This window comes from Bombus terrestris, chromosome 7 (assembly GCF_910591885.1).
Source record: "Bombus terrestris chromosome 7, iyBomTerr1.2, whole genome shotgun sequence".
NCBI lineage: Eukaryota > Metazoa > Arthropoda > Insecta > Hymenoptera > Apidae > Bombus > Bombus terrestris.
The window spans coordinates 23471107-23488546 of record NC_063275.1 but is presented as its reverse complement, the minus strand read 5'-3'; the positions used below and the strand labels follow the sequence as shown (position 1 = coordinate 23488546).

The 17440-nt window shown below is 31.1% G+C and overlaps 2 protein-coding genes and 1 long non-coding RNA gene across 7 annotated transcripts; 1 reads left to right on the top strand and 2 right to left on the bottom strand.

The window, feature by feature from the left end:
- Positions 1–405: 405 nt before the first annotated feature.
- Positions 406–16540, bottom strand: LOC100651805 (laminin subunit gamma-1). Of its 5 annotated transcripts, none has more exons than XM_012310712.3 (28): positions 16406–16540; positions 16059–16189; positions 12749–12902; positions 11540–11906; positions 10357–10615; positions 8685–8986; positions 8293–8498; positions 7873–7976; positions 6040–6228; positions 5638–5863; positions 5288–5544; positions 4972–5144; positions 4778–4910; positions 4481–4705; positions 4205–4393; positions 3768–3953; positions 3488–3690; positions 3195–3410; positions 2843–3113; positions 2600–2778; positions 2394–2524; positions 2218–2328; positions 1892–2090; positions 1582–1819; positions 1312–1487; positions 1059–1241; positions 857–974; positions 406–741 (listed from the first exon to the last, which is right to left on the bottom strand). In XM_012310712.3, exons 4-28 carry the CDS (start codon positions 11690–11692, stop codon positions 506–508), a joined length of 4863 nt encoding a protein of 1620 aa, XP_012166102.1. In that variant the 5' UTR covers positions 11693–11906; positions 12749–12902; positions 16059–16189; positions 16406–16540; the 3' UTR covers positions 406–505. The 5 variants fall into 5 exon arrangements, with proteins under 5 accessions (XP_012166102.1, XP_012166103.1, XP_012166105.1 ...); XM_012310713.3 differs by having other exon boundaries at positions 16344–16484; XM_012310715.3 differs by lacking the exon at positions 16406–16540 and adding an exon at positions 16231–16356 and having other exon boundaries at positions 16059–16128.
- Positions 13463–15942, bottom strand: LOC100643045 (rhythmically expressed gene 2 protein). The gene is made up of 2 exons (XM_003396909.4): positions 15254–15942; positions 13463–14775 (listed from the first exon to the last, which is right to left on the bottom strand). The coding sequence occupies exons 1-2, from the start codon at positions 15533–15535 to the stop codon at positions 14305–14307; spliced, it is 753 nt and encodes a 250-aa protein (XP_003396957.1). The 5' UTR covers positions 15536–15942; the 3' UTR covers positions 13463–14304.
- Positions 16541–16648: 108 nt separating the features above from the next.
- LOC125385472 lies at positions 16649–17355 on the top strand. Its single transcript, XR_007224787.1, has 2 exons — positions 16649–16779; positions 16878–17355. It is a non-coding gene; the product is annotated as an uncharacterized LOC125385472 (long non-coding RNA).
- Positions 17356–17440: the final 85 nt, after the last annotated feature.

The window sequence follows — 17440 nt, the reverse complement described above, 5'->3', positions numbered from 1 at the left end:
GTATATAGATACTATATACATGTTTGTACATACGTACAAATAAGTTGTATTACAAAAATGTTGAATAAATTGAATAATGTAAATGGCCTGGTAATGATAACGGAAAGATATGTCTACTATATGAAATCTTTGGTATGATGATCATTATTTTAGTCGCTCGTATATATAAGCACATGGTATTAATTTTCAAGAAGAAATGCAAGATCACATTATAAATGATGTGTTAAATAAAATGATTTAAGTGTAAATATACAAATATCATCCTGCTTCTGTGACGATTCACTAGTATAATATTAATTTTATCATAAGTCTGTAATCAAAATATGATTCATAATTTTTTAAGATAGTTATAATGTATAGTATACATTCTTATTTCAGAAGGATATATAACTAATTTTGCAGCTATTATTTTGAACATATTTTTATGCTTATTTTTTCCTTTAGTGCATGTAAGGCACCTCTAACGCTATGAAATAAACTTTTAAGTATAACTTTATATTGTAGTTTAGGGTTCCAGTCGTACACGATTGTTACAGATGGCAGGCAAAACTTTTCTTATATCATCAATATTCTCAACTTCCATTCTTAGCCTACTGACCTCATCTTCATAATTCTTTACCCACTGTGTTTGCAAATTTTTTGCATCCGTTAAATTACGAATTCTTTGATCTAGGCTTGCAGCTACAATTTCCTTTTCAGCTGCAGCTAAACGTTCTTCTAACGGATTTAAATCAGTATTATCTAAAATAAAGAAATTCAAACGTATAGATACTAAAATGTGTAGTTTTAAATAATGAATTTAATCTAAAAAAGGTACAGATAAATTAAAAAATTATGATACAAAACAATAACGTACCAATTTCCGGTAAATTTTCAAGTTCTTTTATTATTTCAGCTACTTCGGTTAGAGCTTTATCGAGTTGTTGCGATGCTAGCGTTACATTAATCTTAGCTAGACTAACTTTATGATTTGCCTAAGAATGATTGAATAACATTGTAATTATATTATCGTATAGTATAGTTATTACAATAAATAGTACGTGCAACTAATTCCTTACTTCGGTTGTAATATTTGTATCTTGTCCACTTCGTTTCTCGTATTCCTTCATCATGGAATCTGTAATATCAACTCTTTGATGTAATTTTTCAGCTTCGTTTCCTACACGAAGTGCTTCTATTTTAGTTTTATTTGCTTCTGTTCTAATAGTGTTCGCTTTTGCACTAGCTTCCTCTGCATGCGTCTAATATAAACATATTTCGTTTTCAGCGTATAATAAATTATATATTACATATGGGATTAATTGTACTAACTTGAGCATCTTGTGCTATCTCACGCGCACTTTCGGCTTTATATTCAGAACCATCTAATATCTTTTCAGCTTGTGAAGCTTTCTCCTTGGCATCCATGATTAATGATTCAATATTTTTTATATCTTTTAAAGCATCTTGGGCTTTAACGCGTTCTCTTTCTACTTCAGCATGAAATTCTAAAAATAATATTATAATTGAAAAATACATTTATTTCTCCCCCTTTAAAGAAAAAATATTATCACTAGTAAAAATACTTGATATGATATGTACCACCCAATTTCTGTAATGTTTCCTGAGCTTCTTTTAAAGTCTGATCTCCTCGTTTGACAGCATCATCTACTTTTTCATTTGCTTTATCTAATTCGGCTACAAGTTCGGCAGTAGCCGCTTGCTGATCTTGTACTAACTCTATTAACTCCTCGCTCTTTCTTACTTTCTCTACCATTTCATTTATAAGATTTTCGTTTTGATCTAACAGCAATTGTGCTTGTTCTTTCAATCGTAATCCCTGTAATGTATTTTATCGTCAATATTTAAATTACTTTCGGTAACAATAATAGTTGTCATAGTTTAAATTTACCTCATTATTTACGTCTTCAACTTGATTTCTCAATTGCTCGATGTCAACAGGTGGAAGTGCTAAATCGAGAATCAATAAATCTATTGCTTCTTGCGAAACTGCGGATGATTTAGTGGCTGCTATGCTGGTAAGATTTTTCACCTCACTCATACGATGAGCTAGTAACTCTAATTTATTTTCTAATCCTCTAATATCATCACTAAATACAAAATAAATTTTTAGAAGAGATACAATACAGATAAGATGATTTCGAAAACCATTAGTATAGATATTGGTAATAATTACGTTATTACCAATATTCTAAGATAAAGTAAATAAGTACATACGTCATGTTAGAATATTTTGCTATAGTTTTTTTTGCGAGACTATAAGCTTCCATTGTTGTATTTCGCGCCTGTTCTGCCAATGCATGAATCTTTTTCGCTTCATTAACATTTCTGTGAAGTTTGGACAATGTTGATTATGAAGAAATACTAAAGGTTTATAAAATTATATTACTTACAATTCGGCAAAGAGACGCGCGTCTTGCGCGATTGAAGTCATTTGTATATTCTGTTGACCAACTTGATCCGCACGTGATTTCGCTTTTGATAACGCAGTTGCTCCATCTGTGGCTAAATAATCTTCTGTGTCCTAACATATTTAAAATCTAAGTTGAACTTCCAATTTTATAAATTTCATATAATATCATATCAATATTATTCTTACGGTTAATTGAGCATGTATTTTATCAAGCACTTTTTCTGCTTCATCAATGTTCATTAAACCTTCCAAAGTAGTTCTATGTGCATCGAAAGCAGTCAGGTTCACAGTTTGTGCAATTTCTTCAATTTCATTCAGCTGATCACGTAATTCGTCAAGTTGTTCCACCAACGTTTTATTTTCACCTAAAATATTTTTTAAATATAATCTCATTTAAAAAGTATGAATTATTGAATAAATTATACTTACTACCAGATCCTTGTTTAGCAATTTGTAGAAGATTCTTTACTTTATTCTGAACGTTTTTCAATTCTTTTTCAAAGTCCGAATCTTTTATAACTGTCGGACTACTGTTAATCTTTTTGAGCGTATTTCCTAATTCAGCTAAGCGTTCTCTATGACTATTCACCGCAGCTTGAACAAGATTGTAACAATCGGGACAATCGACGCATCCATTTTGTCTGTTATGTTTGTTCTCTTTACAACGATCACAGCGTCTTCCTTCTACATTGGGGAAGCACTATAATACAGGATTAATTATTCTAATAAATACATACAAATTAAACTTTCCATTGTATAGCATAACATTTTATAAACTTACTGGACATTGTCCACTAGCGTCACATTGCAGGTCTTGAGAACCGATATTATCACAATCACAAGGCTTGCAACCTTCTCTACTGAATCCATATTGATAGGAAACACATGCATCACAATGTTGTCCAGTAATACCAGGTCTACATTCACATTGACCAGTAACGGCATTGCAAGTACGATTGTAAGATCCTTCAGCATCGCAATTGCAAGGCGTACATCCCTAAAAAATATGTGATTATTTAACTTAGGCAAACAGTAATTATCATACATTATGAAACGATTAGCCGATTGATATACCTCTCCACTTAGAATATGATAATATCCTTCTTCACATTTATCACAATTTCGGCCGGTTACATGAGGCTTGCAAGTACAATGACCTGTTAATTGTTCACAAGGTGCTACTCTACCATCACTGAGTTCGACTGTGCCTGGTGGGAAACATTGGCATAGCTTACATCCATCTTCTTTACGATCAGACAATGCGTCTCCGTAATATCCTGTTAAATGTTATAAACATCGTTATTTATAATTTCAAAAAAGTACATGAAATATATAACAGTTACATTTTACTTACCTGAAAGACATTCTTCACAATGGAAACCAGCTGTATTATTTACACATTTCAAACATTCACCAGTTTCGTGATTGCAATTTCTTACAGCGTTCAAGTCGATATTGTTGTTACAATCGCAAGGCCTGCAAGCTATACCCTTTTCAGGATTTCCGAAGTATCCATCCGAACATGTTTCACATCTAGGTCCTAAAACAAAAAATGATATAAATAATAAAACTATTTAAAGACATTGTAGGACTACTCCATACGTTTGCCATTAAAGGTCGACTGACGCTAATGCTTTCTCGCAATCGGTTGTTCTGATTAGTTTCCGATAAATATGTTTTTCAATACGACTTCCTCTATCCTTGTGTCTAAGGCAAGGACCTATTAGTTTATCTTATTAACGAATCCAAACCAGGACGAAACACTATTTCCTTTAAAGAGATTATTCTTACCTGTTCTACCCAGTGGACATTCAGAACAAATTGGATCAGGATTATTGCCAAGTAATATACAAGGCCCATTGTCAGGACACGGACATGGTTTACAATCGTCAGGTGTACCCTTTAATGGGTGACCGTAATATCCACGTTTACATAATTCACAATTGCTACCAGCCGTATTATGTTCACAGATACACTGTCCTAAAATAAATCGAAAGATATCAATTCTCAGATTCTAGAATAAATTTCTACATTAATCTTCGTTATAAATTCACTCTAAAAAAGTACCAGTTTCAGCTTCACAAATATCTGCATGATTATTGCAATTGCAAGGGACACAAAGTGCAAAAGGACCACCATTAGGCGGATCATGATGGAATCCAGGTGCACAGGATTCACAAAATTGGCCTACGTAACCATGGGGACATTGACAATGCTCCACCCAATCAGCGGTTTCACCTGCAGCTCCACGGAGGGCCGTCTCCAACTTAACGTCATCTAAGAATCCTCGACCTGTAGAAAGAAAATGAAATGCATCAGTAATTTCATAAACACAATTTTATCTACGAATCCTAATTAAGATACCTTGATGCGTATAGGTGCCACGAATTTTAATAGCTGTTAAGTTCGATAAAATAGACATGAAAGCTCGAGAGGAAAGGCGAGGTTCCCAACCATAACTAGGATGTTCATGCAATTTGAAACGATATTCATGTGGCTGAAATAATTTTTTAATAATTAATAAGCCATTGATATGATTACTTCACTGTCTTACTTACTGTCACTGAAGGTAAATAATTCTTTTGTCCAAAAATTGGTTGTGTAATTTGTTCTCCATTTCCTCCCTCGAGGATTATATCACGGACAGTGGGTGCTGGACCAGCTTCCCCAATTCTTAGTGTAAATAATAAGTCTTGGTTATAAGATGCACGTTGATCCCCGAGGAATCTATCTGCATTTTTCATCAATAAACAATATGATATTTATTTGTATAAATGAAATATAAAGGTTTATTGTGCTTATATTTTCTAAAAATTTTATTCTTTATAGTTCTTATCAAAAAATGCGAAGGGTTTATTATGTATTTGTTTTTACCAGGAGCAATAAAATATGCATTGTCTCGGTCCAATGCCGTGGCATATATCGTTTGAGTAAGAGGATCATAATGGAGTGGTATCGGGTTACCAGCCACGGTAGCTTTCCATCGTTCAGTTCCTCTCACAAACATACTCTCAATTACAACTTTAGAATACCCTGTCGCTGGTCTGCACACTGAGGAATGTCCGTAACAGAAGCATGGTGTACAACCGAATTCATTATCCATTGCAAGATTGAAAAATCCCGGTTTACATCTATTTATGATAGAAACGGTATTATTACTTAGTTTTTCATCTTTATTATGCACGTTATGCTGTTAAAAATATTAACGATATAAATTTACTAACACTCGACATCGTTTTCCTTCAACATTTTCTTTACAGATACAAACACCATTAGTAGGATCACAAGTTGGTGCATTCGCAAGGGAACCGGCTGCGTTACATTCGCAAGAGGTGCAACCGTATGATCCAAAGTTATAATAATTTGCTGCGCAACGATCGCATTTGTCACCTGTTACACCAGGTTTGCACTGACATTTTCCTTCGCTGTTACATTGTAAACTTCTCGAACCTGTAAAATGGCATCGAATATTTATTCATTTTTTATTTTTAGTAAATATAAAAAGTTTAAATTATTTTAAATATTTTAATCGATCTTTTATAACTTTTTTAAGAATATATTTCAAATCAATTAATAAATAACAAAAAACTGTCAAAATCGGGATGGCGAAGAATGCAACAATTTACCAATTTCGTTGCAGTTACAAGCGACGCAATAACTGTCTTCCGGACGCTGATAGAAATTCTCCCTACAATGTTCGCAATTCGCGCCATCACGATTAGCTCGACAATCCAGGCAGTGACCACCGTGACCAGAGGCCTTGTATAATTCCTTATCGAAGAAGCATCTCTCTGAATAACCATTGCAGTTACAAGCTGAAAAATAAGATCATGATATAAATCAAGATAAAATTTAAACAATAATGAATCGCTTGTATATGTATAATAATAAATAATGATAGATTAATATAATGATATATAATATTATAAAAAATAATTTTGATAGTGTATTATTTCTTTTAATATGAATAATAACATTATCTAGATATTTACTGGATCCCGAATACCACGGAAGAATTCCGTCCCACCGTGATGAAGTACTAATCATCACATTCACAAGTAATAAACATCCGATTAATCTCATTTTAGACGACCAGTTCATTACACAATTTATAAACAAAGAAAAAACGAATAATTTTTCATAATTATTACCACTCTTCATCAAAATTCGAAATTCATTTTGAGAATGAAAAATTGAATAAATGTTCTTATATATTTTTAGTAAATGATCCACAAAAATATAAGATATATAAAAAGTTGTTTAACTTGGTACAACATAATTGCAATAAGTTATAATATATACATGTTTAAACACTGACAAATATACATTTTTTTAACAATAAACACTGTTGTTTACATTGATCCTTCTATAAGAAATCGTTTACTATAATTACTAATGACATTTAACGATGCAATAATGACGTCTTGTTAATAATAAGTAATACGTTTAATTGCACTAAATAAAATCAAGACCAACTTGATTTCTTGTTTGAAATATTCGCGTCGATACACGATCTAATCAACGCGATGTAATAAATATCTGCTTGTATCGTAGTATCTTGAGCACTGAGCTCGCGATCTACAGAAAAGCTGCATTGTGTGCTCCTGTATTGCCAACAGTCCCCACTTCAGAACAAGCAATGAACGTAAAAGGTAAAGCTGGTTAGGTAATGCCAACGTGATCGTGAACGCGAACTCTCTTCGACTGCTTGAAAAGGTGATACTCGCAATACCGAAGAAATTGTTCTCCCTTGTATAAAATACCTTCATATTCGGTATAACAATATATGTCGATATATTAGATTTATAGCACGCTATTCTATGCCGATCTGCGTTACAAACAAATAAATAATTATCAGTGATATCAATATTAGAGCTAATACGAGATATATCTGTATCATAGAAAAATTAAAAAACTGTAACGACAATAGAAGTTCTATTTGTTAATTTTCTTTTGTTGACTTTTTTCAATAAACAACTGATGCACTTAATAATAATCTTTTTTTTTCTTATTATCTTCTTTCATAATAAGCAAATGATTCTTTTATTAATGAGATGGCATTGACATTGACAATATATGAATTCTTTTATCACGTACTTTTACTAGACTTTAATAAGGGATGAAAAAAATGGGGCATAATAATAGGTTTAAATAGAAACTAAATAATAATATGATTATCATTTATAACAATCATATTATCACACGAGTATGTTCCAGTTACCGAGTATAGTACCTGAAAACCCGCCGTTTGAAGAGCAGGTTTGTCAAGGCCCACCTACACACTGACCAGGATACTGACCCTTTATTGAAGATATTCTCATTTCATTTATACCCATGATATGCGTGCGTGCGTGTGTATGTGTGAATAGTTACATACATGTATCTTCTTACTTTCTGCTAATTCATTTCTTAACGATATTTCGCAAAATTACGTTATATAAAGCTATTCCAATACGTACGTTTACATTCGTGCGCATCTTTAGTAGTGGCACGTCCCCACGGTGCATCATTATAAAAGGGCAAACACTCGTTGCAATCTGGGCCAGCAGTATTATGCTCGCATCTGTGAATAATTAAATTTTGTCTCTTTCAAATTTGTAGTTGAAAATCATAATATGCATATAATAGGTGGAAGAAATTAATGAAAAGACTGACGTAGCCGCATTTGGATATTTTCTTAAAATCTTAGATATATGAAATGACACGAAAACTTTTTTATTTTCCATATATGTACGTATTTCCTAATTACTGAACGAAAATTTACAAAAGTACGGAGACGTTTTCCGTGATATTTTATATCCCAGATATTATTGATATTTAATCATCTTTAACCAGTAATAGTATATTGCAAGAACATGTATCTCCATACATTATCTTACCTACATACTCTGCGAGTTCTTCCATCCACGCTGGTACTGTTTACGCATTCTCCAGCGTGGCCGTTGCAAGCGCAACGTGCTCCAACGGCGACGTCAGCGATCGCATAGTAGTAGGACTTTAATACATGATCATCGCCAAAAACTTCGTCTCCAAAAGTGTTTAATCTATCCAGAGTGATTCTCAAATCCGTTGCTTGTACCCATTCCTTAAAATGAGGATAGTGTTCGTCATTTACTCATTCTAAGATATATTATTTATAAATCATTTTATTATATAGATTTGTATAAATCAAAAGTGAAATCTCTATATGATCCTTATTAAGCAGAGTCGCTGTTAATAAAGAAACACGATTTTAGCGAAGAATTATGAAATGATAAAACGAAAACTGTACCTGCAATGCCGGATTAGTTTCGAAATTATATGCCGAAGGTCGACCTTCTAGAGTGGAAAATGCAACAGTACCCTTGGTCAAAGGCGATATATCGGAATAGTCGGAAGTACACAATACTCTGGTATCGTCTCCCCGTACAGTTTCCTTTAAATCTGGTAAGTCGTATGTATCTCTGCAGGTCGCGGAATAGAATTGAAAAGGTTCCCATGGCGACTTTTCGTTCTTCCTCTTATAAATACCCCAACTTTCTGGACGCGGCGATTCGAAAAGTGCTCTAACGTAAGTTATATCGAACGTTTTGCCTATAATTATTTAAAAACACTACGTATGAGAAAACAAGAAAAAATGTAAAAAATAGACACATAAATATTTATTATTATCATTATTAGTAGTACGTAATATCATAATTATATATATATATAAATATATATATATATATATATATATATATATAATAATTAAATATTTTTGGAAAAACATGTTTTCAACTATTTGAATGATTGTTTGAACAATATCGAAATTATTACGAAATAAAGGGATTCTACGCCATTGTAATTCTTCACTGTAAAGCCAGCGGGGTGCAAGTGGCTGATTCTTTCCTAAATGAACACGTGGTACACAGACAGAGATTCTATGTTCTTCACGTGTTTAAGGAACTTCCACTATTATCCGGATTCTAGAGACATGCTGTTAAAACTAGTTTACACGCGTATGGTAAAACTATTTCATGATAAGGATCGTTTCAAAATATATAATACTATCAATTTGCAATAGAGGAAAATGTCGTAGCGTTGTGAAGTACGGAAAGGTATCTTCTAGCGGCATGTACAATTAGCAGATGCTACAAACGTAACGTTAGCATTTTACTTTTACAAAAGTTTGTATATGTTATCTCTAACTTTAATAATAAATATTTAAATAATGCGTTCCCTGTTTACACAAGAAAATAACTTGAATTTCGCGTGAAATTTTGATAGCAACTTTCACAACTATTTTTAGAGAAAATTTATAAAATATTATAACGGTAAGTAATGATTGTTAAAGAGGAAAGCCTACAAAATAAAATATTAATACAAGAATGAAGGCTCGCTTACATGTATATTTCTCCATCAGTTCGTGGTTCCGAGAATTATCTCATCGCACACGCATCCTCATAGATAAGGATGTGAAATAAAAAGAGATTAAAAAGGGAAAAATAGAGAGCAACAATCATTGAGGACGTGTTAAAAGTTCATCGCGAATACCGATGAATGAACTGCCTTCCTCTATCTATAGTGTAAGATTCATCGACATTATCTACTATAATTCCACAACGAATGATCTCAATTAAAGCGATCCAAACCACAGCCACATTTGAATTAAACCACAATACTTGATACATCGCGGGCAAATTTTAATACACTGAACGTTTTATTGCGATATCATAAATAATGAAACTCATTTATTTTGAACTCTATTTATCGGGAAAAATTTTTGGTTAATGCCCGTTCACACGAAATCCTGTCCGTTGAATTCGCTTATCTGAGCGTAAATTTCCATTATATGAACGGAAAATAATAAATAGCGGAGAAAGCCAGTATATTCTTATTATATATATGAACTGGTAGTTTCGCAGAATTTAGATAAATAACTATATATAACTATAATCAATGTAGCATCTAGTATGTCATACCTAAATGTAGTGTGAGATTAACTTGGTTTGGATATTCGATACCCTCGAACATTGTTTCTGACTGCCACCAAGTTGCATTGTCGTTATTGTCGTGATCGGTAAGGTATAAAGCCTGATGATCTCCGTACTGACATATCTCACAAGATTTCTTTTGGACCCCAGTCTGTTTACAGAATTCTGTTGGCCGATCTTGACCACACGTGTTCGTTGCTTCCATAAGTACGTTAAATGCCGCATTCTCAAAAGGTGGTATACACCTCTATAACACAGATCATTTAAAATCATTTCAAAATCAGTTTAAAAGAACCGCAAATTTTTATTGAAACATTAAAAAAATTCCTTTGTTTTATCATTTATATCTTTTTTACTACATTGGTTCCTTATTATTACTTTCTTATTCTCATGTTCCCAAAAATAAAATTTGGACATTTTTTTCCTGGAAAAGAAATTTCAAATTCTTCTCTTGAAAAAGAATTTTTGAATTTCTTAATGTTCTAATTCTAAATGCTAATATACTATATAGTAGCTCGCACAAATGTTGCCACCTAGGATGCTAACATTCACATTTCCGTCCCAAGTCGTTCCTACAAAATTATATTTCCTACAGAATTCTTGCAAGGATATATTATCGAAAGAATCTTACTACGTAAATATTGAATTTTAACATCCCTAACAACAAATACAATAGGATGACGTAGAAAATAGGATGATAATATACAGAAGTAGTATTTTAGAACTTTTTCGTTCCTTAATACTTAGAGGGTCTATTTAGTTTTATCTCTCCAGCTATCACCGAAAGTTGATGTAACTTGGAACCTTTACTGTGATAACCTAATGTAGTAAAAAAAGAAACCGAAATTCTGATGACTAAGAATAAACAGCAGACTGCTCGTATTTATATTTCTGGAGTAGTATAACTATGAAAAGTGATAAATGCTTACGAAAGAAATCTCGGAATATTCAGATCACTATATTATATGGAACATATAAAAATGCACTATAAATTAATATCGAACTATTTAAGTATATAAGAATCGAATATAACGTCATTTAACGTGTATTACAAATTATTTTCGTTTTACATCAAAATTTTTCAAAATTATGTTTAATAAAAAATTTATATTCACTGTCATTTTTATTTCATAAATATAACAAATAATATATTAACAAAAGGAGCACGAACCTGTGGCTTTCCATTGTCATCGTAGCATTTATCTTCATCTCGATATTTTGGAAATCCACGGTATAATTCGTCTGAGGGGTCAGGTTCTGCAAACACTGCCACCAAGAGGATTGGAATTAACATTAACATCTTCTTATGTCTTCCTCTAGTCATGTTTGAATCTTTTTCGATGACTCTTCTTTGTCGTAATTTCGATCCACTTTTATTCGGCAGAGGTAAATCCGTCAAATTCCCACTTTTTGTAATTTTTTTGAAGATTAGAGCGAGCACTGATTTTCGATCGGGCCCATCGACAAGGACACCCCCAACAATAATTTTTTTATTTTTTACTGCTGAGACCGCATTCCGCGAATCGCCTCTTATCTACCTAATGTTCATTAATCTTTATATTAGTTCTCAGACTCGTTATTCATTCTCAGTATATTGAACTTGATATAAAAATGTTATATGTAACTTTTATAAAAGTTAAAGACTATTATCATATTTATAATTTATATTTTTAAATTATGAAATTTTAATAATGAAAGTTTTACAATTTAAGTAAGATATTCTATATTCTATATTCTATTCTATATTTATACATTTTTCTATTAAAAATTAATCACTAAATAAAAACTTAAAAAGAATGGTAAATAGAAATCGCTCAACATAAAATTACCACGTATAATAAAGATGTTATTAAAATTGTGTACGAAAATTTCATAGACTATAATATAAGTAATAAAATCGTCCAAATAATTTTTAATTCAAATTAAAATACTTCTATAATATCACACAGGTGGCGTCTGTTTAAACAAAGTCAAACACCATTTTTCACTTTTTTCAAAAATCTTAAAAATTAAATTATTATATTTAACGATACTTCGTTTTAAAAATCTAGGAGATAAATATGCATATATTCTCTACGAATACAAGTTTCAGATCATGAATCATGAATCGCAATTTGAATAAACATTTATAAAGCTATAATTTAAAAAGTTAAATTGTCGATTCATATATTTGCACAACTTTATTAAGTATAAAAGTAAAACTTTAACAAAAAAAAAATTATGTCTTTAATAATCTTTTACTAAAGTAGCAGTAAAATTTCGACATTCACAATAGCATAAATCACAAATTTGCCGCGAAGTGTTCACTAGTACTTTGGTCAACAGAATGCACACAAGCATCGCGAATTTTGAAAACAGAGAAATTAATTCGTATTCTAACCTCTTCGACCGACGGAGAATTGGAAAACCATGAAGAAAGCCTCTCTCCATGCAACAGCTTAGTGAGAAACTGAACGGGAGGGAGTCTGTGAGTGAGACTGTGGGAAGTCGAATGTGCCGATGCCAATGTTTGTGGTGGTAACGTGCCGCCACTCCTGGTAGAAAGTGTAGGCCAAGAGAAATGTAACGACCAAATCGTTAGGGTTACATTTTGCATTTTATTATTGCCAATATTATATGCAAATATACAATAACAAATAATATACAATAACATCTTTCTAGATTTTAATTTTTGAATAAGAAAAGTTCGTTTAAGAATTTGAAAAAAATATATTCTCTTTATATGTATATAAATTTATATATATTATATATATGTAGATTTATATTAATTTAGAATGTTTGGTTAAGAATATGATTTATAAGAGATTTTTAATTTTGTTAGTTGAAGTGAAAATTAGAGATTATTTGTTAGAGCTCGTGACCAGTATATCTTGCTAGAACGGAAGTGAAAAAGAGATTACTCAGGAAATGATGACTTCTTTCTACTATTATCAATATTGTATTATAATATACTTCAATTTGTTGTTTTCAATTTCTTTAAATAGGATATGTGAAAAAGTAGAGTTTTATTAAGAACATTATTATAAAAATTTGTAAATAATATTGTGTTACTGAGAATGAATGATTAAGGATAACAATGAAAAGAGACGAATACTAAATTGATAACAAATACGATGTATATTGACAAATTGTTTTATGTATAAAAAAATTGTACAATATTTATAATTCGATGTTTATCACTTAGAAAATACTGACAATTTAGACTATTATCTTTTTACCAGGAAATGGGAAGTGATAACGCAAGTCCACCCATGCGTTTATATAGTTTTTAATCAGTGATCGTTTCACTGTCATTAATGTGATTTGATTCACAATTGATAAAAAGTTCAGTTAATTTATAAATGAATACAAGCATGTAAGTTCAATATGTTGAATGAAAATAATAAAGAATTGTAGAAGCAATAGAAAATTATATTTGTATAAAAATATAAATGTATGATAAGATATGTTTTTTCTTTAAGATAGTCTTGCTACATTTATTAGTAGTGATACTAGCATATTATTAGATGTTGCTGAGTTCAGCTAGTATGAAGAGGTACGTAAGTTATTATTAACATTTATATATACATAAAACAAAATTATATGTATGTATGGCATTAGTTATCATCTGAATTATATTTCCGTAACTGTTATTATGATCTTACATTTTCATTGAGTATAACTTAAACATACGTTATATTCGTAAAAAATTACATTATGTATATAAGCGTATGAGATATTCCTCGATTTTATCTTATAATTTAACAATAAACGCTCTCATATTCGTAAAATACGATATAAAAAATTCTACTCCTAACAGTCAATTTTTTCAACATGAAATAGACATATTAATAATATTTATCAACGCTATGATTTGTTTGTCATAGACAAATGTGTCTTCTTTTGATGAAATAACGTCTGAATTTTTTGACGATTAAAATATCAGTTTCAAATACACTACATGCCCCCATCTAAAAGTGTAGAAAGGTGTACCCTCAAATCTCGAAGATTTCTAAATACGTCCTCCGCAGGGATTTCTTTTTGGTTCCCATCATTATCATGTTGAATAAGAATTGCATTCCATTTTGCGTCTTTAGCACCAATGTAGTCATTATTGACAGAATCGCCAATATGTATCGCTTGTTGAGGACTTATGTTGATACTATGTCGTTTCTTTGTTAACCTGAGCGCCTCGTCAAATATCAAAGTATCTGGTTTCTCCACGCCGAAATCGTAGGATGTTAAGACAAAAGAAAAATAAGAACGTATCCTTGTATCCTCTAGTATCGCTTCCAATCTCTCATCGAAATTCGATATTACTCCCAAAATTAGTTCTTTTTTTCTAAGATAGTCCAGTAACTCGATAGTGCCTGGATACTTGTGCCAGCACATACTCGTGCCATAGCATCTTATCAAACTGTTAGCAACCTATGGGTCATAACGATAAAAAGGGTCATCGATAGTAGGTATGAGTTTGGGTTAAATTCTTTCGGTAATCATTTTTCTTTTTCTTGTTAATAGTACTTCCTTCATCTTATAATATATATTTTTTTATTAATCACGGAAAGCCAAAACTGAAGTTAATAAGAATAAAAATATATTCCTTAGATATAAAATTAGTAATAAAATAAGGAGCAAATAATAATAAAATATAAATGGTTTGTATTCATTTAAAAGGTTCAATTTTTTTAAACGATTTTTAAGTTTAATTCATCCTTAAAAGTATTAATTTCCTTTATAATAAATAACACCTTTAAGCTATATCTAGATATGATTAATACTTTCGCAGAACTGTATATAAATGATCGTTTGTTAAAAATTAAACGTGAAAAAATCAAATAAAATATTTGTTTTATTCGTTTCATAATAAAATATAAATTTCCGACATCGTGATGGTTTTTATCACCTTATCTAAAGTAGCATCCGAAATGCAATTGTGTTGGTCCTTAAAAACACTATGAACTAGTTGCCTCCACCAATTTTCCCATCCGATGCCTGTGTGTTTCCCATAAACAGGATGTTCTAGACTAAGCCTATGAAAGCTGTTTTTGAAGCTTCGCGCCAATTTGCGTCGATCAAGTGGCAAGCCGTGCTGAGAACCAATTTTGACGTAATCCTCCAATTTCGTCATCAGCAACGTACCAGTGACATCGAAGGTTATTAATCGCGGTCGGATGATCTTTATCATTTTAAAATTTTATCTATAAAGGGAGATACACCAAATATCTAGCACATTGCTCTGTGACAGCAGTATGCAACCAAAAAAATAAACACTTGTTTCACGTCACGAACAGTATTACCAATCTCAACTTCGCGTAACAGAGCTTTTTTAACATTCCCAACGCCACCGGAAGTTAACAATAAAGTCTTTGGAATTTACATATTTTTAATTTATTTACGTATGAAAACGTAGTTTTGATATTACTTCGAATGATGTGATCTTTTTATATGCATTTTATATGTATTGCTTTATTGTTGTAATATGTTGAATGGTTATATCTCTACATTATATTATGTGATATTTAAAAATCTATTTATATCACAAGAATTTAAATTCTATATATAATTATGTAAAGAAATTGTATTATAGTAGTTTTTTGTTTGTAATATTATAATTATAAAATATTGATAAATTCTTATTCATGAAATTTATAAAAATGGTTTGACAAAAATTGTAAGTTATTTAAAAAATAAGTTGAAAATATACTCACGTATGAAACTACAATATCGTGAAGAAGCACAAACGTACAGTAGGTGTGTTAGCAAAGCTAAGCTCATGCACTAGAAACCAGAATAGGTATACTATTCTCACGCCGTTTATCCGTTAACACGTGACATATTCCTGAAGAAAACATGATACAGATAATAGTTAAAAATACGTACCTATGATATATTTCTACCATAAATTTTAAATTAAAATTAAGTGAAATTAGAATAATTTTAATATATTATAATATAATATTCTTTCGAATCGTTAGAATAGTGTATATGTGTACATGCACTTCTAATCATTTTTGTATAATATTTATAGTGTTTATGCTTTAAAACACCGTCATACAAATAGGTCTAGACACTCGCTAGAAAAACCCGTCCATCTCTTAAATCGAAAAAGATTAAGATATCCTTTGGAAAGGTCTCGTTTTGCGTACAGACAGAAATGAGTAAGTGTCTCTGTTTCTGAGATATTCATAGCATGTCACGCATGCGCAGAACGAGACTTCTTGTTTTCCATGTTGATCTCTCACGACACAATTTTTCAACAATTCCTTTTATGTTTTCGGTATATAAATGTCAAAACCTGTTTATATGACCTTGCTAAAAGGTGACTTATGTATTACATTTGCCTTGAATACATAATAACTGGAATACTTGAGTAATCGAATAATTATAATTTGTTAAAACAAGGGCAATTATGGAGATATAAATTTCTAAGTATGTAATAGGTATTATACAGAAATTGGCAGATTTGTATAAACCTCAATGTTAATTCTTTAATGCTTAAATCTTTTTGTATGAATTCATATCCCCAGGATATATTTCATATTTTCTGCTTTTGTGGCCGAGTATGGAATAGAAAAAATATTTTTACTGGAATAGAGAGACTTACATACCTGATTGTGTAAAAGAATATAAGAGCATAACAATTAATAATAGCAAAAACAATAACAAAAATAATAAAAACGAAATAAGGTTCAAAGTTGTCGGAAAGAAATAGCTATATAGAAAAGAAATTCCTGAACGCTATCTGATCAAAGACTAAAAGAGTAAATGCGAGAAGCTAGCACAAAAAGCTGCTAAATCATTAACTTAAGCTGCTATCAAAAGCTGCTATCATATGTTTTATTCACCAAATATACATCAGACAGCGTTAGGAAGGCAATATATATATATATTCTTGACATAAAATATCATACTTAAAGTCATAGATATCAGTGAATAAAGAAAACAAGCTGTCAGAAAACGAATGTATAATAAATTTGGCGTACTAATGTATGCCCGTACATGTTACAGGTGTCAGTATTAATAAATTAAACTGATAGAACTCATAAATTATCTAAATTTTATCGAAAATGCATATTTTATACGATGCAAT

Coding starts and splice junctions, on each gene's coding strand:
- LOC100651805 (XM_012310712.3), bottom strand. CDS start 11,692: ATGACTAGAGGAAGACATAAGAAGATGTTAATGTTAATTCCAATCCTC. Junction 4,911..4,971: donor ATTATTTACCTTCAGTGACA/GTAAGTAAGACA, acceptor AAATTATTTCAG/CCACATGAATATCGTTTCAA. Junction 975..1,058: donor ATACAAATATTACAACCGAA/GTAAGGAATTAG, acceptor AATCATTCTTAG/GCAAATCATAAAGTTAGTCT.
- LOC100643045 (XM_003396909.4), bottom strand. CDS start 15,535: ATGATAAAGATCATCCGACCGCGATTAATAACCTTCGATGTCACTGGT. Junction 14,776..15,253: donor CGGATGCTACTTTAGATAAG/GTGATAAAAACC, acceptor TATGACCCATAG/GTTGCTAACAGTTTGATAAG.